Consider the following 23,068-nt stretch of genomic DNA (forward strand, 5'->3'; position numbering starts at 1 on the left):
TCCATCACTTGGAGCCCTTGCTTTTCAGGAAAAACAAAACCACCACCAACACATAGTTAGTTGACCCTATGCAGTACTCTCGAAGCTAGCTTCCAGCAGTTTCTGCCAGTGGCTGTCTATCCCTTCCAGGGTCTTTTTCTCCTCACTCCTACTTCCCCAGGTTACATTTTTCTGTAAGTAGATTTTATTTAAGGGCCAGTTGTGATTGAGGGGAAAGAAGAAAGGGGGGGAAAAAAAAACCCTTCCCAACAAATAGCATTCTGGCCTTTTTTTCTCATCAGAGCATAAGGTTGATGGCCACTCTGCTTTGAGGTTTGAATAGGATTGAGACGAAACATCTGTTGGGGGAGGGAGGGGAAAACGCCAGGAGAGGGAGAGGGAAAGGGAAAAAAGCCTTCTTTGCGCTAAAAATATCATGTCCCTGCCACTCTCCCCCCATCCCCGCCCAAGTTAAAACATGTGATGAAATTCAACTTTTAAAATCTAACCCCGAGCTACTTGAAGCTATGAAAGCCTCCTCGGTATCTGACACAAGTCAGAATTTCCACTGTTCAAGCTGGGCTTTTATGAAGAACAGACTTAAGAGAAACTGCTGTCACGGCTGCCGCCCGGGCTTCTGGGGGGACTGCAGTGGACTGGAGTCGGGGCGACTGACACTCGCCGGCAGGACAGGCTCTGAACTGAGGGAGAGGAGCCAGCGGGGTGTGGCCTGCCTGCCCCCTCCATCTGGGGGTCCTCGCTGCTCGGCAGTGAACTCCCCTTCCTCCCAGACTGGCGGGAACCACCGGCTGCCCCATCGATTGAGAGCCTCGCCGGGGACTCCAGGGCTCTGGTGGAGCTGTCGGTGGCCTCTTTCTGAGAAGTCCCCTCCCTGTCTGTCTTTCTCTCTCATCCCCAGCTGCCCCTGTCCTTCTGTCTCCTCCACAGCCCTACCTGCATGTCACACAGGCATCCTGAAGCCAGCACATCCAAAAACAAAAGACATCATCACCCGCTAAAACCGCCACCTCAGAAGTGAACGCTTAGTTCCCGAAGCCCAGTCTCTAAGGTGTCCCTGGGATCCCTCTCTTTCCCTCATCCCCCGTCTCCCAGCCCTACCACCCGGCCCCCAGGCCCCTCGACGTGTCTCCAGCCCCTCAGCCCCACTAGGCCGAGGCCATCACCTCTCCCCTGCACCATCGTAATCGCCTCCTGTTCTCATTGCTTCCCTCCCACCTCAGAATGAGCCATCCTTCACAGAAGCCACAATTCTCTGCTGAAAAGGGAAGTCAGAATCTGGCACTCACCTACCTCAAACTTGCCAACAGTCTCTCTTCAAAAGCAGTGTGAAATCCCAGCCCGGGGCCCCACCCCCATCCCCCTGGTCTCTGGCTGCCACTCGGGCCTCCCTTCTGTGCTCCCCCAAACCCCACAACCCTCCCACCCTGGGGCTCCCCTCACTCTTGACCGCTCACCCCTCACATCTGCCCATGGCGGCTCCTTCCTGGCACCTGCATCTCAGCTGAAATGTCACCTCCTCAGAGAGCCCCATCACCCTCCACCTTCCCTGGGTTTTACCTCTTCACAGAGCACCCCTCCCAGAACCTTGTGTGAACCAGATTATCAATTTACTACCTGCCTCCCTCGTGCCAACACCCTCACAGTAAGGCCCGCCTACCTTGTCCATGGTTGGAACCAAGGCCTAACAGGGCCCCACAGCTGCAGTAGGTATTTGCAGCTCAGCAAATATTAAAACGTGTTGAGTGAAGAATAGATTGTTCTCATGTGTGCTGTGTGACCTTAGACAGGTCATGCCCCTCTCTGGGCCTCAGATTTCTTACTACAAATGAAGGGGACTAAAGGCCTCCCAAGGGCTCCTCCACCGTGTGAAGGGTTGACATTTCCCACCTGGGAGCCTCAATGGACTGGAGCGGGGCACACGGGGCTTTCCTGGGGGCTAGACCCAGTAACTTCATGGTGCTGGTTTCATTCTTCTAGAGAGCTCAGTTGGTCCCTGACTAACAATTTTTTGACTTTACAATGGTACAAAAGTGATACACAACTGTACTTGGAATCTCAAATCTGGATCTTTTCCCAGGCTGATGATATGTGGTACAAACCCTCTTGTGATGCTGGGCAGAGGGTCCCAGCCCCCAGTCAGCTACATAATCACAAGGGTCAAGAACCCATACACTTACAACCATCCTGAACTCAGACAGCCAAGCTTTTTTTCACTTCCAGCACAGTATTCGATAGATGACATGAGCTATTCAATACTTTATTATAAATAGGCTTTGTGTTAGATGATTTCACCCAAGTGTAGGCTAATGTAAGGTGGGCAAAGCTAAGCTATGATGTTCAGAAAGTCAGATGTATGAACGCACTTTCAACTAATGATATTTTCAACTTACATTGGGTTTATTGGGACATGACCCCATCCTAGGGCTTCCCAGATGGCGCTAGTGGTAAAGAATCCACCTGCCAACGCAGGAGACATAAGAGACATGGATTTGATCCCTGGCTTGGGAAGATCCCCTGGAGGAGGGCATGGCAACCCACTCCAGTATTCTTGTCTGGAGAATCCCATGGACAGGGGAGCCAGGCGGGCTACAGTCCATACGGTCACAGAGAGTTGGACAGGACTGAAGCAACTTAGCACGCACGCACAACCCCATCCTAAGTCAAGGAAGATCTGTTTTTATTGAGCACTTATGGCATGCCAGACTATGTCACGCACTGGGAGTGGAAGGAGATATTCAGAGATTCTAATAGGATTAAAGAAGCTTTGAAAATAGGCCGTCTTTGATCTGGACTAGTAAATAATTACAAACACCAGTTGGCTCCTCTTCAAGAAAGCAGAGCCCACGAAACAAGAGTCAGGACAGCTCACAGACACTGGCATACTCTGAACCAGCGCTGGGCTCTGGGCTTATATAAATAACCTCGCTGTTAACAGGCCCTCAGAGGAAGACGTGCTAGGTTTGCCCCCAACAAGAAACTGAAGCACAGAGAAGTTAAGTGACTCTCCTAAGATCACACAGTGAGCTACAGTACAGCCAGGCTGGATCTGGGGTCTGACTCCAGAATAAAGGGTGAAGGGTGCTTCTCATGTACTCCCATGGGGTGGCAGGAAGACCAAGTTCGGGCCATGCCAACTGGGACAGGCCCTGAGCTCGCCGTGGGGCTGCTTTGCCCTTGGATGTCAGTCCCAACACCACTGCTCTGCTCCACAGGACTCCAGGCACCTCCACTCTTGGGCCAGAGAAGCCAAGACCCCCGCAGACTCTGCCAGGCGACACCTGGGCTAGACCAAAGCAAAGCAGCCCTGGGGGCCTACAGGGGGTGCCAGGCCCCAGAGGGAGGGGCTGCCTGACTCACTTTTGGTCCTTAATAAATGCACGACCAGCAGGTGGGGTTCTGTGGACTCAACTTTCTATGGAAGATGCCGAGCTAATGCACTCTGCCCACTTTTACCTCCAAACAAGGAGGTAAAAAGACAAGAAACAGTCACGATGGTGAGGGTCAGTGGTCAGAGGCCAAGGGTGAGAGGTGGGAGTGAGCCAAGATGCTGGGCAGGGATGTGGCCAGCACTAGGTGGGGGAGAGAGAGGGGACGCGGGGAGAGAAGGGGCCCGCGACCATCCACAGGCCCTTCTCCCCTGATGGGCACAGAGCCAGAGTTCAGTCTACGCCGGGCCGAGAGGACAGCCCCAGACACAGAGCTTCCTAGAGCCCCTGACACCAAGGCCCACCTCAGGCCACAAGCCACAGGCTGCCACCACCTGTCGTCCTGCCCAACTGGGGAGGTGGGGACCTCAGGTCGGCACCGGAGTGAAGGGTGGGGTGACCCTCCCCGGTCCTCAGTGCCCTGCTGGGTCAGCAGAAAGGCGGGGTCCCTTTCCCCTCCCCCCACAAGCCTCAGGTCCCGTCCGCTACGCCAGGACCGCTCTGGAGCGCAGGACTTTTCATGCTTACTTTGTTCTCGCCACAGTTCAAAAGGAGCTCGCAGCCCCAGCCCTCGCTCCGGGCCCAGCCTTAATCTCCCATCCCTCGAGCTCCCAGCTGGCCAGTTAAGGCAGTTAAGACGCTGGATTAGGGCCGGCTTTACATAACAACGCAGGAGCTAAAGCCATCCTCTCCTGGGATGGCTAAAAGACTTCTTTTTATCTTCACGCCTCAGATGGCCTTTTTTCTCCCTTAACAGCCCTCCAGCCGGCCAAGAGGCAATGAACTTGGCCAACAGGAAGACAAAGAGGAGATTCAGGATTCGGCTTGCTCTCCCTTGGCCCGAGGCATGGAGGGATGCCCGCAGCCCCAGCTCCAGGCCAGGTGGCTGCTTCGTCGTGGCCAGGACGCGGCAGCGCCCACCAGGCCTAGCCATCCACAGCCACGTCCATCATCCTGGGAGTGCTGCCTCGGGCCTGGCGCCAGCAGCGGCCCAAGAACCACAGGCGGCCGCTGGGGCCAGCATCCCTTCCAAGAAGCCTCAGGGGCCACACAGGCAGGCCCAGAGCAGCCCAGCCCTACTGCCTTATTTACTTATTGTTTTCACTTTTCAATTCTGTTATTAGTCTTTCGCTTCAAAGGAATACATGATCACATTCTTCTTGTAAAAGTTGAAACATTAATTACAGCTAATACTACAATCCTCTGACCACGCTTTCCGATTTTAATCTCCTCCTCCCCTGTTCAGAAAGAACTACTCTTTCTGTCTGTCTAGGCTTCTAGCTACACATGAATGTGGTCCACATTCATGCATACAAGGAAATAGAGAGTACGGTCTGGTACCCTTTGTTACATAAAAGGTAATTAACATACTGTCTATAACACACTGTGTCTTTCTGCAACCTAGTCTGTCTTACATTCTGTGCTCTGTGTAAGCTTTTGTTTGAAGAAAAGGGGCTGGAAATTTGACCACCAACAACCTAGTCTAATCCCTAGTTGGAAACTGAGTCAGACTTGTGACTCCCAACTCCTCCTCCCCGCCCCTGCCAGTGGTGGTACTAATATACTTGGACGCCGTCAATGACTGGCAAGGTACCCAGTCAAGGCACCTTCGAAGCTGTCCTCGAGGCCTGACCTGCAGCTGGTGGACCACAGGGATGGACCAAGGGCCACCAGTATCCCTACCCTTTCCCTGACAGGAGCTGGGACTCTCGGGCACCACCTGTTTACCTCCCATCCATCAATCAATGTTTGTAAGAGCCACCCCACAGCAGTTTATCCTCTCTACAAGGTGCCCACATTCTCTGAGCACCCATGGAGTCCACATCCCCATGTATCATGTGATAGAGAGGGAGGGACCTGGCCAAGAGCCACAGCAAGTCACTGTGGGAGCAGGAGGGGAGGGGGGACTTGGAGCTAGGTCTACAAGTTCCTCAGCCAAGTGCTCCTCCTACTTCATCCAGTAGGGCCCATACTCTGAACAGAGGTTGAACAAAGCACCCTCCCTTTCCGAAGAGGAGGATTCCATGGGCATTCTATTTCATGTCTGCAGGGAAAGATACCTCATGTGAAACCAATTACATGATTTTAGGCTGAGCCTCAATGGCCAGAGAAGTGCCCCATTTGGGGCAGTAACCAGGGACTCAATAGATGATGAAAATATAGACAGATGGTGAGATGAGTGAATGACAACTGGAAGATGGTTAAATGGGTCAAGAAATGAGTGATAGATGATGAAGAGAGGGGTGAAGTATGGATTATGGATGCCTGGGTGGTAGATAAGGACTGGTCGGATGGGTGACAAAAGAGTAGGTAGATGAATGAATATAGGCAGTGATGGAAGGATGGGTGGGTGAAGGATGGAGCAAAAGATGGATGGAGGAGCGTTGCATGGGTGGGTCATGGATCACTGGGTGGATGATGAGTGAGTGATAGGTGGATGAATGGATAGATAAGTGGACAGGTGGGTACTTGTATGGCGAGTGATGGATGGAATAGATGGAAGGATGAATGAATAAGAGGATGAACTTGCTAAGTTACCAGGTGATTAAGCAAACGAATAGAAAATGGAATGAGTGCTAAAGCCCATGTAATCCATGTCTGGGGTCACCTTAGCCCCCAGATCCTATATCCTGCAGGCCTTTACCTGACTCCCGAGATCAACTCTAGGCACCAGGCGCTGGCACCTCTCCATGGAGCCAAGGATGACAGCTGAGGCTTGGGGAAGCCCAGGGAACAATGACAGTCAAAGTCGCTGAGCCTGAGTGTGGCCACCAGATCCACAGGCAAGTATGCTCAAGAGAAACACCCCAGAGTCCTGACACAGATGTCTGTCCATGTGCCTTCTCCTCCTTCTATTTGGGACCTTTGAGCAAAGTCTGAGAGGTACTCGGGTCCCAGGCACCCTCCAAATCCTGGGCCACAGAGTGAATCTCTCAAAATAGTGCTTCTCAAAGTACAGCATGCACACAAGTCATGTGAGGAGCCTGTTACAGAGCAGACCAGATTCAGCAGCCTGGGTGGAGCTGAGGAGTCTACATTTATCACAGCTCTCAGGCCCGATGTGGTCACAGTTCTTGGGTCTGGCCAAGGCTCCCCTCCAGAACTTCCTGGCATGGTCTACTCTCCTCTCAGGGCCCTACAGCCCTTCTAAGACCTATATTTCCCCTCAGAGACCCCTGTCAGCCCCCTGTCCCAGTCCCAGGGAGGGCTTTACTGTAAAAAGTGTTAGTCACTCAGTCCTGTCTGACTCTTTGCGACCCCATGGACTGTAACTCACCAGGCTCCTCTGTCCATGGAATTCTCCAGGCAAGAATACTGGAGTGGGTTGCCATCCCCTTCTCCAGGAGATCTTCCCCACCCAGGGATCAAACCCAGGTCTCTAGCATTGCAGGTGGATTCTTCATAGTCTGAGCCTTCAGGAAAGCACATTTACTGCCCAAAGGCTACGCCAGTTCAGCAATTCTCTCCTCTGATTCTGAGTGAAAAAGGGAAATGCTATCCCCTTTTAGCAAATACGTTCATATGCTGTCCAGTCATTGTATCAACTTAGGGAATTGAGTCGGAAGAGGCCCTCATCCCCATTCTATAAGTATGGAAACAGGCTCAGAAAGGGGACGTGGCTTCCTAAAGTCAAATTAGTACACCAGTGGCCACCAACCCCCTACTCGAGTGTCCTAATTCTTTCTACAATGCACTGTTTCCTTGAAGAAAGAAAGGAGTGGGAGCTACAGAGGAAAGCAGTGAGGGCTTGGGGCTCGGTTCATGTGTGTGCATACCTGTGCTCCAGGTGAAACACAAGGGTTGCTTCATACAGTGCGTACTACATGCCTAACCCTACTTGAGAAGCCTATGAGTGGCCACTTCCCCCCTAGTGGGGAAGCTGAGGTCAAACAACTTGTTCAAGACCCCGTGGTTAACACAGAGCAGGATGTTGAGCCTGGGTGGCCTGAATCCACTCCCAGTGAGGACCTATGAGGCGCTCCACTTCCCTCTTGTTCCTCACCCCATCCACCCTCAGTGCATGCCCACAGAGAGTCCTGTCCTCCTCCTCCTGGTCTGCAGATTTTCTGGAGGGTATGCAAGGCATAAGGTAGACCAGATGGCCCTTCCCCACCTCACTGTCCTTAGGAAGAAAGTAATAGGCTCTGATACCTTCTAGCCGAAAGTCTTCCTCTTCCTCCTCGCTGAGCGTTTCTCTGAAAACTTCACCCACAAGCTCCTAGAGGAAGACAAAGCAGGAATATTAAAGAAGTATTGGAGTCAGGTAGGAACCTGGCATCCTTATGGTCAAGGTGGCATTGTGAAGGTGTGTGTGGCTGGTCATAAAGAAGCAGGGACCCTGTTCTCATTCTTCTGATGGAAATTTAGGTCAAGTAGGGAGAGCCTATGACACTTGTAAAGTTCATTACTGCGCTGCTTTCTAGAAAGTAAGTTTTTCTCAGCCTACAGCCTGCCACGAAACATCACACAGGCTCACACTTCCCACTTGGAAAGGGAGATCCACCCTCCACCCAGGAAAAAGACAAAGACAAGCTCAGAAAATGTCCCTTCTCTACCCTTCTGGGCCAACTCGATAGACCCAGGACCAGAGCCACCCCTGTGGGTCCCTAGAGGAGACCTCAGTTTGGATCCTTCCTCTATGAGACAGTCCCAGGCAGGTGTCTCGATGAGTTTACAAAGAGGGCCTGGTTTGCTGAAGGGAGCACTCCCTCAGCATAAACCCAGCTGTTAACATATACCCAAACTTGACATAATCCCTTAACATAAACCCAAACTCTTCAGCACAACATCTCGGAAGCTATAGGCTCTGCCTTTAGCTGACCTTCAGTCACGCCTCCCACATCGCCCCCTTCCAGCAGCTGGCCTGATCCTTGCACATGCCTTGCAGGCATGAGTTTAAAATGTCTAGTAACTCATGCCATGGAGCAGAGCTGCGCCCAGTCAGCCTGGCAGCCCAGGCTGCCACCCACGTGTTGTCAGGTTGGCAAGGGAAGTTAGTTAGGTCCACAGGCTGGAAAACTTCTGGGATGTCAATAAAGGTCCCATCTATCTGATCCTGCTCCAGGAGGATGACTCTAGATACAGAGGGGACCAGACTAGCGCTTGTCAAACAGCTTCTGTATTTACTGGTATTCTGCCAAGAGGAGTCATGAGATCCAAAAAGATGATTTTAAACGAAGTTAAACAAGACCCTTTGGGCTTCCCAGGTGGCCCCAGTGGTGAAGAACCCACCTGCCAATGCAGGTGATGTAAGAGACACAGGTTCAATCCCTGGGTCGGGAAGATCCCCTGGAGGAGGGCGTGGCAACCCACTCCAGTATTCTTGCCTGGAGAATCCCATGGACAGAGGAGCCTGGTGGGCCACAGTCCATGGGGTTGCAGAGTCAGACACGACTGAAGCGACTTAGCATGCATGCATGCAAACAAGACCCTTTAATGCAAAGCTTACTATGGTAACAGACTGCAGATACCTAAGTAGTAGCTCATGCTGCACCCCTCAAACCTATTTAGACCAGGAAACTTTTTTCAAAAGCATCACATGGGATTTATGTTCTGAGGAACCCACATTGGGAAATGTTCCTCTTTTGGGGGAGAGATGAGGTTTGGGTGTGGGGGGAAGGGTCACACTGCTTTCTCTCTCTTAATGCCCACAGTGATGCCATGGCAGTGCTTCGTGAACCACAAAAAGAGGAGCAACAAAAAAGCCTCAACTTGGCAGCCCTCGCCAACTTCTCCTTTTGGAAAAAAAAGTATAAAGAAAAAGAAAAAACACACTCTTCAAAAATTAGAAGGAAAAAAAAAATCCTGCACTGGAGATGCTTGAGAGAAAAACCAAGAGCTCACCTCGATTAACAAAAGAAAAACAATGCTTTGTATAGCTGATCTTATCAATCGGACACAGCTGGAGATAAATCTCATGTGTGTGTTTTTAAAGATGAACAGCTAATGTTTTATGGATTAGAGGTGGTGTTCTCTGTTCTCTTTCTTCTTTCAAATCATTCTAGGGCATTACACACCCTTTCTTAGACGTTGTTCAAATGTGGTCATTCAGACCGCTGGTGTCCCATGGACTTCAAAACCAGGCTGCATTATTCTTCGAGTCAGGATGTCTTCTCTCTCTCCTCCTCCGCCAATTATTATAATCACTGAACACTTCCTGGGCTTGTAAACTGGCTGTTTGTGTTAACAGAACTGGAGCTGACAGGGGAACTGGGAGATGGTGACAGGAAAGGGCCGCGCTCGGCTGGCATCATTAGATGGCTGGGACGCCCCGGCAGCCAATTAAAGCCGATCTTTCATGCCGGAGAGAGACGGGTGCCGCTTCTCCAGAAAGGCTGGCAGGCAGCGCGTCCTCACAGGAGCGGGTGACCGTCTTCAAGGGAAGCGACAGACCCGCGTGTGCGGAGGCCCAGTGGAGGCTGGGAGCCGGAGCTGACCTCTGAGCCACCCTGACCGCTCCTGGCAAAGCCAACAGGACCCGTGAGATGGAAACTTCTGGGCACTGGCATCTTTTTTACTGGCACACTCAGAGGAGTCTAACGACTCCACACGTCACCAGCAACAAAGCAGCCTTCTGGAAGAAGCCCCATAACGATGCCTCGCACCCACAATCATCACTCGGATGACGGCTTCAACACTCCGTGAGAAGAACTGTCTGCTGAACGGGCCCGGCTCTCTTGACATATTAAAGATACGTCTCTACATATGAAAGCAGAGTTCTGGCAAGTTCTGGGGTCGGTCTCTTCCCACTAAACCTCACCCTGCTCTGTGTAAGACATCGACAGCTCCTCAGCACTGTGGTCTGCTGACACCCAGGGCTATGCGGCTGCTCAACTATGGCAAACATTCATTTCCTCCACTGACCCAGACAGCCTAGGGCCTGGGGAGTGCGGTGTCTGTGGTCCTCCAGCTTTGAATCACCAAGCCAGAGGCCACATAAAATGTTGAGTCAGACACAGGATCACATCCTGCCTCCGTGGCCTCCCTCGCCCTGGATATGGGGCCAGCCACTGCCTTCTGGGAAATCTCAAACTACTTATCTGTAAAATGGGCACAGTGATAAACCATTAAAAAGTCAGCTGACACTTACTGTGCATTTCCAATGTGCCAGGCACTTTATAATATCTCCCTTTATCATCGTAACAGCCCTGCTCTTTCCATCTCTTGAAGAACAAATGCTCATAAAAATGATGTGTAAAATTTAAAGTGAAAGGTATAATTGTTACTGTTTTTTCCTATAAAGTGCCTCAACCCTCAAGGAATGAGATAGGAAAATAATGCCAATGACAGTCACTTGCATCCCCAAGCCCTCATGATATATATGAGGTACTGATCAATTGGGATCTTCACCAGAACCTCCAGAGAACGGGGTTCCCAATAGTTCTGTGGGTTTAAATGAGGAGGAGCCTCCAAGAGGCCAGGAGACCCTGCTGTGGATCATCAGCAGAGCCAAGACTTGAGCTAGCTCCTTCAGGGGCCTGACGCGACCTTGTACAGTGGAATTAGGGCATGGGATGGAGGTGGCCAAGAATCCTGGCACTTTCTGGGGACCAAGAATCATGCTTAAAGAAGTGCAGAAAATCAGCCCAGCCAGCAGCTCCAGTGTATCAGAGACCAAACACTCCCCTCTGTCCCGCAGGACTCGAAGGCCCCGCGACTCCTCCTCACTAGGTTTGGGACAGGGCCAAGCCTCAGCCAGGAGCCTTCCTGCAGGATGGTCCTAAGGGCCAGGCCCCAAACCCTGCATGCAGGGCTCCTGGCCATGAGTCCCAGGGGAGCCCCAGCCCAGAGAATGCAGGGCACGGAACTGGTGCTGCTCAGACCTTGGTTCAAATCCCTGCTCTACGTGGGTGAAGGAGGTTTATCTCCAGTGTTCCTCAGTCTCCCCATCTCTGCATAGGGATGAGAGCAGTCACTCTGTCTCAGGGCAGGTGTCAGCCATCACACAGAAAGTACTTAGCATTACATCTGATACCATGACTGGGCTTGACAGACAGTGGTTACCATTTATTACTTGCACTCTTACTGTCAAATGGCTACCAGAACATTGCTGGGCAAAGCTGAATGGCTCACCAGACCCGAGGTGCCCCCATAGACACAGAGAAACATGCTCTTCCCCTGTCTGGTGCATATTTCTGGTGCTTTGCATTTAACCCCCATGGCAGTCCTTTGAGGTAATAACCATTATCATCCCCACTTTACAGATGAGAAAACTGAGACACAGAGAGGTTTAGTGACTTGCCCAAGGTCACACAGCTAGTAAGTGTCAGAGCCAGGATTGAAAGCAGGCTGCATGGCTCCAGAGCCCATACTCTTCACCACACTGCCCTGGAAGAAGCCCAAGAGTGGGGTACGGTATGCAGTGACCTCCCTTACAGCTCTCTTCATCCACTCAGCCATCACGGCCCCCTCTCTTCTGGTCTCTAGGACAGTCAGACTGAGCCTCTGCTCCAAGTTCTGATCAAAGACCTTCCTGGATCCATACACCTCCAGCCCCACCCAACCTGCTGCCAGGCTGCCTCCTGCCCAGGGGCCAGGCTGAGTGGCCACAGGGCCCAGACCTGCCTCCCTCCCAAGTCCCAGCACTGCCCCTCCTCTGCCCCACACCGGGCCCCAGGACGAGAGGCCAGCTCCTCCGGGCGCTGAATGTGCAGCCAGCACCAGCCCAGAGCCCAGAATTGCAGGCACAATGCCTTATAAGGCCTCCAGGGATGGGAACCCACATCAAAGCAGGGCCTTGGGGAGCGGGCTGGAGTTCAGTTAGGGTTTTTCCTCTTTGTCTTTGAGACTTCGTACTCCTGAGCTTAATATCTTTCCCCACCGCCTGCCCCAGCAGTTCTTTGTCAATCTTTCTGTTCTCTAAGAGCTAACAGATGTTGGTGCCACGGGGTTTCAAAGGCAACTCCTGGTGCCCACAGAACACGGCACAACTTACAGATTCCAAGAATGCACGCGGCTGGGACAAGCCACGGGAAGAGAAGGGTGGGAGGCAGGACCCAGCCACCCTGTAACCCTGAGATCCAAGCAGCCTGCCCTGGAGCTGATCCAGGAAATTCCTGGCGAGCTCCCTCTTCCCAGCACACTCCACAGAGGCGGCGTTCCTGCACTCGGGGCGTTCCTGGGGAACCAGCGCTGCTGCATGCAGGCCCCTCGGAGAGCAAGCTCTGGACGTGCAGGGCAGGGATGCTTCACTCCCAGAACCCAGCTGGACATGGGAGTCAGGCGCCTGCCCACCCCTTGGGAGTTGAGTGATAGCAGATGCCTTACTTAACCCCTCTGGGCCCCTTTTTGCTCCTCTATAAAATGGGGATTTCGTTGTCAAAGAGGAGTCAGTAAGAAAATGCAGACCAGATACCTAGGACAGTGTCTAATGCAAATGGGGGAGGGGAACACAATCGTGAACTTCTCCTTCTGCTGCACCCTATTCCTGCCATGTGCTTGGCACATTCTCACATTTTTATCCTTGCAAAACCCTAACACCCAGTGATTCAATGCCTCAGTGTCCACCCTGGTGCACAACACTCGTGCGTATGCACCAGAGAGACATGTTCAGGTTCAGTGAGGTGGGGGGCAAGGCTGTTTCTATTTGCCCATAGTCAGAAACATGCTGGACACCCAGCAAAGGAAAGTGAACTAATCTATGTGTGGAAAACCACACAGAGGCTCAAAAGAGCCAGGTAGATCTGCACACACTGACACACAGAAGCCACGCCACAGGCAAGACACACAGGATACGATTCTACTTGTAAACTCAAGAAAACGCCAAACACACTCGGGGACAGGTACACAATATCCACGGTTACTCCCAAGGAGGGGAGGGAGATCAGATGGAGGGACACAGGAGTCACAAACTTCATCAGAATGGTTCCAGTTTTTAAGGCAAGCATCCTCCTGTGCCACTTGGGTCATTAAAACACTGTTTTAGCAAAATCACACACAAGAACCCGCTTGACAAGAGAGGGGCCTGAGGCTCAGCCAGGAGACCAAGTGGCTGGTTCAAGGTCACTTAAGACAAGAAAGTGACAGGGAAGGGCTAGGGCTCCGCGGCCCCGGGCTGCTTGTCTGGAAAATGGGGCAGAAGGCCACCATGACGCTCATGGGGCCTCGAGCACAGGCTTTCTGGGGCTCCAGCCCCCCACCCAGCAGCAGGGAGACCCCTTCTCTTGGGCTTCACTCAGGAATCAAGAGTGAGAGGGCTATTTTCTGAGTTGTAATGTCCCCGATTCCAACATGCGCCTCTAACCTTTGTTATTTCTGCCTCCTGAAAGCATTCTCTGGCCCCCCAAGTGTGCTCTATGCACACGGGCCAGGGAATAGGTAGAGGGTGCCGGCAATAGCACTAGAGAGGGCTTCTGGGGGCCCGGACTCCAGAGTCAGGGGCTGGGGATTCCCTCCTCCCCAGAGATGACAGAGAAGCAGACTCACTCCTCCCAAGCCAGATTCCAGCAGAATGCAGCAGACCTCAAGGCGCAGCTTCCCAAGAGAAATGGCACCTCCTCTCAAAGGAGCAAACAGGGGCAGAGCCCTTGGCCACTCCCTCGAGGACACTGCAGCCTCGAGGGGTCACAGGTCACCTGTGGGAGCTCTAGGTCTACCTGCCCAGCACGTGTCCTCCGGCTGCAGCGAAGCCAGGTGGAGTTGTCCCCCGGGGTCCTTCTCACGGGAGCTGGTGGAAAAGACGTCTTCTCTGGTGTCGAGGCTGCGCCTCATCTCCTCTCCAGCTGCTGGAGAAGGTCCACCCAGGAAAGAACACCCCCTGCCCCCACCACCCACGGGGACAGAGAGAGGCCCATGCGGGAGAGGATGCTCGTCCACGGCCTCAGGTCCAGCCTTCTCTAACAAGGAGGATCCCCGAGGGCAGGGATCTGGGTCCATTTTGCTCCAGGACAGGGCTTGCTGCACAGAAGACACTCAAATATCTGTTGGATGTATTCTGAGTCAGACCCACTCTCACTGGCCTTTCCTGGGGACCGAACAGCTAAATTGCCACAGAAGCCACTACACTGCCTTCTTTGTTCACACCAATTCAGGTTACTTACAACTGAAAACTCTGACCTCCAAAGACCCCAGCACCAAGCCCAGGATTCCCAGGAAACCTTGGAGGCCAGAGGGAGGAAGCCGCCACCAGTGGCTTCGCTGCAACACCTCCACGAATGTCCCCAAGCCCTACCCCACTGCGGGAGCCCAGCGAGCTGGGTGGGGGACGGGAAGGTGGGCCCCAAGGGCTGTGGCCCGCAGCGCTGGCCTGCGTGTTCGGTCTACAAGGACCAGCACTCCAGGGATGTGTGGCAGTCATTAAAATTCCTCAGATTTCTCCCTGTTTTTAATCTGCTCGAGATGTAATCCCTGGGCCCATGTCGCGGGGACTCCAGCCTGAGCTTTCTTCCTGGACTTGAAGGACTGCTTCTCAGGAAGGTGGACGGTGAGCAGGGCGTGGGAGGGGAGGACTTCTAACCCTTGGGGCCTGACTCTTGGGCCACCATGTCCCCTTCCTCTGACCCCCAGGTCCTAGACCCTACAGGGTACAAATCAGCCCCAAAGACGGATTTGTCCCATCCTGGAGACACAGCTGGCCACAGACAGCAAGGAGCCAAGCCCACATCCTGGGCTGTCAATCCAGCAAGCTGTGGGCACCCATAAGCCATCATACCAACCTCCCCCGGAACTGGGTCCCACCTGAGCCATCGTGAGTACTTAATACTTTTCTTTAAATTGGCTCTCTCTGTCCTCTTAAAAAAAAAAAAAACCTAGAGAAGGAAATGACAACCCACTCCAGTATTCTTGCCTGGCAAATCCCATGGACAAAGGAACCTGGCAGGCTACAATTGATGGAATCCCAAGAGACTTGGACACAAGTTAGCAAGTAAACAACTGTATCGCACAGGGAACTCAACTCAGTGTTCTGTGGTGACCTAAACGGGAAGGAAATCCAAAAAAGAGGGGGTATATATGTATACACATAGCTGATTCACTTTGCTGTGCAGTAGAAACTAAGATAATACCGTAAAGCAACTCTATTCCAATAAAGATTTATTTAAAAAATCCTGAAAGTCTTGCCATAAGCAAGATCAATAAAATCATGGGTGTGATGTCCTAGTTGAAGCTGAGGTTTTAAAAAAATATGATGCATATGAAACCAAGGCGGAACTGTCAAAATACAAGATGTCCACCCCGACCTCAAGTCCCATCGCCCCGGTAGAATGTGGAACGTGCTCTGGAAAGGACAAGGTTTAAGGAGCCCAAAGTTGAAGGCTCTGCCCCCCGCCTCCACCCTGAGCCATCAGGCTGGTTCTGACAGGAGGGGAGGAGTTGGGGGAGGAAGTGGGGAGGCAGGGAGCGAGGCAAGTACCTGGTGAGGTCAGATGAAAGAAGGTTCTCACGGCCTAAGGATCCTCCTTTTCCTGGAACCACAGGCCCTCCCTCTAGGGCTCACGCTTCTGGAATGTGACTCTGGACATGGAGAACATGGCTGATGCCAACAGAAAATGGCAAAACTCAGCATGACCCAGAATGCGCCCTAACCCCCAACCTCGGGGATTTCAGGCTCTTCTGAGGAGATGACCCGGCGCAAGGCAGATGGTCCGGGGCCGGGTGGGGTGCGGCGCTGCTGCTGCGTGACTGGAATTTTCCTACAAGTCAGTGTTCAAAGGAGTTTCTACAGTGGAAACCAGGATCTGATGGGCTTGTTGGGGCGTGGGAGTAACTGAGGTCATGAGTATAAAGGACTCAGTGATCATCATACCCAGCGTTTCTTTGGTAAGGGCTGGCCTATGCCAGAGCTCTGCTCAGCACATTAGATGCACTGCTAAATGCTCCAAACAGCCCTATGGGTTGGGTGCTGTTCTCACCCCATTTCAGCCACCAGGAAACTGAGGCTTAGAGAGGTGAAGTGACCGTCTGATTTTGACCCTGGCTACTCTGCTTTTGGGGCTTCCCCAGTGGCACTAGTGGTAAAGAACCTGCCTGCCAATGTAGGAGACATAAGAGACCTGAGTTTGACCCCTAAGTTGGGAATATCCCCTGGAGAAGGGCATGGCAACCCACTCCAGTATTCTTGCTTAGAGAATCCCACGGACAGAGGAGCCTGGCCGGCTACAGTCCGTAGGGTCGCACAGAGTCAGACACGACTGAAAAATGACTTAGCACAGCGCGCACCTCTGCTTTATATTGTGTGACCTTGTACAGATGACGTCACCTGCCTGTGCCTCAGTTTCCTCATCTGAACACGGAGATGACCGCCCCCACCGGGTGGGGCGGCTGCAGGGAGGAAATAGGGCAGGTGGAAGCGTGCAGCACACGCCAGGCAGTCGGCACGTCATCAACACAGCTGTGCCTTCTCTCCCTCTGGGCCCCCTCTTTCATTCTCTGCCCTCCCAGCCTCTCTTCCAGCCCCGCTGTCTTCGGGACGTTGTACAGCTGATCAAAGCCGGACCCAGCGAGGCCTCAGCCCGCCCCACGAGGCCTTGAGCGGCAGGCCCGGCAGGCTGCCTGCACTCAGCACCTCTTAGCGTCTCTGCCTCCTGCCTGGCCACTGGCCAGTCATGCCGCCGCCGGCTGACCCTGCCACACGGCCAGCGTGCCACGCCCCTGGCCTGCCACGCTGCAGACCAGCCATGCCACCGACGTGCCACGCTGCTGGCCCGCCACGCCCCTCAGCCGGGTGCTGATAACAGGACGGGCCGGAGGGGCCGGGGGGCACCTCTGATCACCGGACAGCTGGGGCGGCCGCTGCCAGCAGCTCCTGGCCTTGGGACAGGCCCCAGGTCGGCTGCCAGGGCCCAGCGCGTGTGCCCGGCCGAGCAGGGTGGCGGTGATCCAGGCTGCTTACGATAGATGCACAGGCGTCTGCGGACCAGAGAACACGGCCCCCACAGACCACAGGCTACCTCTTTGTGTGGAAAGGATGTACACCCCTGCCCAGGGCCAGGACCAGCCCAGTCAGGGGCCCCGAGCGGCCAGGGGACCCTGGGAAGTGTGGTATTTCTCTCAGCCTTGAGAGTAAGAGGTTTAGGCTTCTGGCTTCTGCTAATGTAAATAAACAGATGGAGTACGCTACTCTGTTTTGAATATCCCAAGAATCCTCATCAGTTTCATGAGAGAACCAGAGAACAACGGTTTCGGCTAGACTCTAGACTCTAAGACCCTTCTGCTACACACACACACACACACACACACACACACACACACACACACAGCCTCTGGCCTTGAAGCTCTTGCAGGAGTCATCTTCCTGCCCCTCTGATCCTAGCTGACACTAGGCCTGCCTTCCTCTCTCCCTGCCCCCTGCCCCTAACCCCATAACCCAGCTTTGAGACCTTCTCCTCAGCTGGACTGCCGGCCTCAGGGTCTCCAAATCCCACCTGTGCTCTTTTCTCCACTGGGAGAGCCCCCTCCCCTTGACGGCTGGATGAAGTCTTACCCCTGCTCCGCTCCAGTGTGACTGCTGACTCCCAACACGCCCCCCCACCACCAACCACCAAACTGGAACAGAGTCAAGGGTCGCCCCTCTGGGCTCCCAGAGGACACAGCTCAGGATCTTAGCTAATGCTGTGTCACCTGATCTGTACCTCAGTGTCCACATCTGTAAAATGGGCCTGTGACTCAGGAGTGCCCTGAGAGTCACATATGAGGTGGCCGTGAAAGAACAGAAGAGTTAAAGACACTGCCTGGGAGTGAGTGCCGTCGGCTGGGCAGGCAGGTGCGGGACAGCCGATCCCGTTTTGTTTATAAAGTAGAGTCACATTCTCTGGAATACTTCTGGAAGGATACACAATAGCTATTCTTGGGGAGTTGAGGTGCTGTCCTTCCCATTTTCCAGGTCTGTAGACTGCCTGGGTTCTCTGTTGTCTCTCTTCTTTCTCTTTTTTAAATCAAGAATATGTAGTGTTTTTACACTAAAAAGAAATTAAACTTTGTTCCATGAAGAAGAACGACACAGCTCCCTGCTTACCCAAAGGTTCCATCAAGCCCCTGGGCTGGCGTCTCAGACCACACTGTCCCAGCCCTGCTCCCGATTTCTTTCCTGTGTCCAACTGGGGCAGCTCCCTCCTCCTTCTTGTTCAGGCCAGAAACCCAGGAGTCATCCTGCCACGTGTCTTCAACCCTTCTGTTCAATCCACAGTGCATCCTGTTGGCTCTGCCTTCAAAAGGTACCCTGAGACCACGTCTTCCCTCCCCCGCATGCACCGAGCGCTCCAGGCCATGCAGCAGGACAGCGACAACCCTTTTCTATTCTCCGCACCCACCTCCCAGCCCCTTCTCCAAGTCCTCCTAACGCCCCACAAAGCCCCACCCAATCTGTTACAACACCTCCCTGCCTTCCTCTGTTATTTCTCTGTCACTCTGCCCGAGCCAGGCCCCTTGCTATTGCTCAAACACACTTGGCACCACCTCGGGGCCTTTGTCCTCTCTGCTTCCTCTGCATGGGATTCTTTCTTCAAACACCCCCTCCTCCCACTCCTCCAGGTTTTGGTCACCTCATCACCTGGCTGAGATCACCCCTATTTAAACTTGCAGCACCGCCTGTACCCCCTCACCCTCTTCCCCACCTCACCTTTCTCTGGGGCACTTACCACCCTCTGACACTCATAGCAGACAGAGCCTGACAGAGCCTGACAGAGGGGGCAGGCCATGAATACGTGTTGACGACTAAACGCAGCTCTACAATTACTGACTCAGGAAGACATAGCCTGCGTTTTCATCAAAGAGAAAAGCAGTTGCCAAAGAGCAGAGGGAATCCGGTTGCATCTGCTAAAATCGTCTGTGTGTGTTTCCATGCAGTGTAGTCTGAGAGGCCCATGTGGAGGGACCAGCACCACACCAGAACGTTCCCAGAGGTTTGTCTCCGGGCACTGGATTCAAGGTCTGCAGCTGTTTGCCATGAATGTGCAGGAGGATTTCTACAGTCAGAAGCAGTAGTCAGGCATGGGGAAGAAAACAAAAATGGGCACCTGAGCTGGTTCTAGAAGGAATGGTATGTGGGAGACTGCCCACAGGGTCCTGGCTCCAATGGGTGGTGAGGTTTACAACTCTCCAGTGACGTGGGGGCTTTTCCAGTCCTTGCTGGGAGAGAAAGGCTGGAAGTCCTGGGCTTCTCGGCACCTCAGATCCCACTGCTCCCTCCCACAGCCATGCTGAGCTCGCAGACCATGAAAAGACCACTGCTGGAAACCCATGGCTTCTCACTGCCTTTGGCTGCACACACATAGGAAGTCAGGGGCTGGCAAGACCCCTCTTTGTGGTTCGTGCAATGCAGACAAGGTTTTGATTCCAGAAATGGCACGAGGCCAGCTGAGCATGTCAAACTGGGCTGTCACTGGGAGTGGGGGAGGGTGGCAGCTGCCCCCCCTTCCCCAAACCCACTGCACACCAAATTCTGCTGTTTCCATTCACAGGCAAGGAAGGAAGGAAGGGAAAAAAGAAGGGAGGGAGAGACAAAAAAAAAAGGTATTGGGGATCAGGAAGGCAGCCGCTATTTGGTCTGGGAGATGCTGTGTGGTCAGCATCCAAGGTCTGAGGATGTTCTGGAGCCTGGGGGCAAGACAGCATCCCCAACAGTGACTCCATCCATCACACCTAGACTTTGTTCAATCACAGTCCTTGGGTCTTCTGACTCACTCAACAACCCTGGGAGCTCACCAAGGTCAGCTATCATCCCCTTTTACAGATGAAAAGACTGAGGCTCCGAAAGAGGAGGCAAGAACGTGGTGCAGTTGGGAGGGACCTCATGGGAGGGCCTCATGGGAGGAAGGTTTTCGGCGGGACAGGATACCTGCTGTGTGGCCATGTGGCAGGGGAAGACAGGCCTGTGGCACATGCACATCCAGCCTCCCAGACCACAGGCATTGGGGCCAGACCAGAACCCTGGTTCAGAAAGGTCCAAACCCCCCTAAGAATGTCCCCCTGGAAAAATGCCATACAGATAAATTGCATGGTGAGCCTTTTCTCGAACTTTAGGTTAAGGACTCTCAGAGTACAGAGGGAGAACCTGAGTCCTCAAAAACCAACAGGATCTGCTCAGAGTCACAGAGCTGAAGAGCAGCAGGGCCATGATCAGACCCCAGAGCATCCAAAGCAGGCAACAAAAGATGAGGCCTCACAGGGGCTGAAATAAAAACCAGAGTCTCTCAGCTCTACCCGAGCACTCCCAGCCTCTCCAGCTGCCAGGACCAGTGGTCCATGCAGTCTGGGGAAGGTCCGGGGTTCTGCTGTGGGACTTCTCAAGCCTTTATAGACTGTTCTCATTAGGAACCCCTGAGGTGTCCACAACATGAGGGATTTCCCCATCTTCTCCAGATTCTTAGATATAGACTCACCCCTCTGTCTCATTTACCATTTCCGCATCTCCCCAGCCCCCATTCAGCATGCAGTCCCTGCTATCAGCCCAAACCAGTGAGGTTTCTTCAGAGAACAACCCCTAGGGCTTTGATGGGAGAGTCAGAGAACCCCAAATCTCCCTCCCACCCCACCCTCCTCCAGCTGGCCCCAGGCCAGTGACTGCCTGGGGCAGGAGAATTAAAGCCCAGCTTCTGGGCCTCCTGTGGGGACTGACTCTGAGCCACAACTTACAGTCCAGAGCTCCCCACAGGGTCAGGCAAAACCAAGACTCTGCCTGAAATTGCACCTTGCCCGCTCCTTCCCCCTCTCTGCCCGGCCTCCCTCTCCCCACTCCCGCCCCAGTGCTGGCCGGTTCTGGGAGAGCAACCTCCGCAAACCACTGACACACAATCCTTGTCTCAGGCTCTGCTTCTGTTCCTGTGAACCTAAGCTATCTCTCCACTGAACAGTCTGGTAGCTGGAGGAATCCTGATACATTTGGCGAATTCACAGGGAACAGACAGGCTGATTAGTCTCAGACAAAGGCATCACTCCATGGCCAGGCCAGTGAGGTCAAGGACCGAGGGTCATAATGCCAGGGCTTGGACCTGAGTGGCAGGCAGGTGAGCATTGACATTTTTTTGTCAGATTTTTTTTTTTTTAATGTGGACCATTTCTAAAGTCTCTGTTGAGCTTGTTACAATATTGTTTCTGTTTTACAGTTCTTGGTGTTTTGGCTGCCAGGCATGTGGGAGATTAGCTCCCTGACCAGGGACTGAGCCCACACCCCATGCATTGGAAGGCAAAGGCTTAGCCACCAGACTACAAGGGAAGTCTTAAGGATGGACATTTCCTCCCACCTACCACCCACCCTATCTTTGAGAAAGCCTCCTCTTCTTTGAGGCCTAATTCAAGTACAGGAAGGCCTCTCTGAGCACCTCAACCGGCCCACCCCACCACCCCCCGCCCCCCACCAGACTTCCCTCGCTATTATCCACAGCTCTCAGACTGCCTTCACAGACTGTGTCTTCGGGGGGTGTCCAAGGCTGAAGTAAAGCCCTTGGTCCCTTTCAGCACCTCTGCAGTGGGCACCTGTGACTTGGACAACGCCCCCTCTTCCCTCAGCATCCACTCCTCCGTCTTCTGGCAGCCATGTAATATTCCTAAGAAAGCCACCCCTTCACAGGCTTGCCAGAGTTTACAAATAAAAACCACAGGACACTGAGTGAAGCATGAATCTCAGATTCAATCATTGTTTAGTATAAGCCTATGCCAATGCAGTACTTGGGATATAATCATATTTTAAAAGAGGGATTCCCAGATGGCATTAGTGGTAAAGAACTTATCTACCAATGCAGAAGACATAAGAGATGCAGGTTTGATCCCTGGGTCTGGAAGATCCCCTGGAGGACAGCATTGCAACCCACTCCAGTATTCTTAACCTGTCCCATGGACAGAGGAGCCTAGCAGGCTACAGTCCATAGCATTGCATAGATTTAAAAATATATACTTTATTTGAAATTCAAATTGAACTAGGCACTGTATATTTTATATAGAAATCTTCCCCTCCACCATTTTCATCCAAGAGGTGCAGACAGGGCTGATTTCTCCCCCTAGCCCGACAAGGAAGGACTCATGTCCCCAGGTCTGACCAACGAGAACTCTGTACATCCCTGGTCACAGGGATTGGCCAAGTATGGGCACATGGCCCAAGGTCAAAGAGATGCAATCCCAAGGACATCTGCTCTCTTTTTGGTGACATTAATGAGATGTGAGGGTAGGGATCTGACACTGAGGAAGACATTTTACCTCCTTACAAGGAAAGTCTATCTAAGAAAAAAAGCCATCACAGAGGGAAAGAGAACCAGGAGGTAAAACAAAAGAAAATACGCAGTGACAACACAGTGCATCTGGATCATACTATGCCTGAAGCTAGAGCTTCTCCTAGACTTTTCAGTTATATGAACCACTAAATTTCCCCTTCTCACTTAAGCCAGTTTGAGCTTGTTCTCTGTCATGAACGAGTTCTGCTCAATTCAGCCTCCTCTCACCCCACCCACCCCTGGGACAACAGTGGGCCCAGAACCCACGCTCAGAGAGTATTTCAGCTGCATATGTCTGTAACTTTATACCTCACTGTGCAAGGTCATGTGGGATTATGGGAAAGCCTGGGCTTTCGAGTCAGGCAGGCTGTTCCCATCCCAGCTCTGTCCCATCCTTCTTCCAGGACCTTGCATGAATAACTCAACTCTCACGAGCCTCAGTTTCCTCATTGGTAAAACAAAGATCCTAGTACCTAGACCTGGCCTGCCCATATAATTTCACTG

The 23,068-nt window shown here is 52.9% G+C and overlaps 1 protein-coding gene across 1 annotated transcript in view; it reads right to left on the minus strand.

The window, feature by feature from the left end:
- Positions 1-23,068, minus strand: part of NKD1 (NKD inhibitor of WNT signaling pathway 1) — an 89,559-nt gene that overhangs the window by 23,927 nt on the left and 42,564 nt on the right. Inside the window, exon 4 of the mRNA XM_043435404.1 lies at positions 7,578-7,644. Within this exon, the coding sequence (XP_043291339.1) occupies positions 7,578-7,644 (67 nt within the window). The remainder of the gene's footprint in view (positions 1-7,577; positions 7,645-23,068) is intronic.

Source organism: Cervus canadensis, chromosome 18 (assembly GCF_019320065.1).
Source record: "Cervus canadensis isolate Bull #8, Minnesota chromosome 18, ASM1932006v1, whole genome shotgun sequence".
NCBI classification, from domain to species: Eukaryota; Metazoa; Chordata; class Mammalia; order Artiodactyla; family Cervidae; genus Cervus; species Cervus canadensis.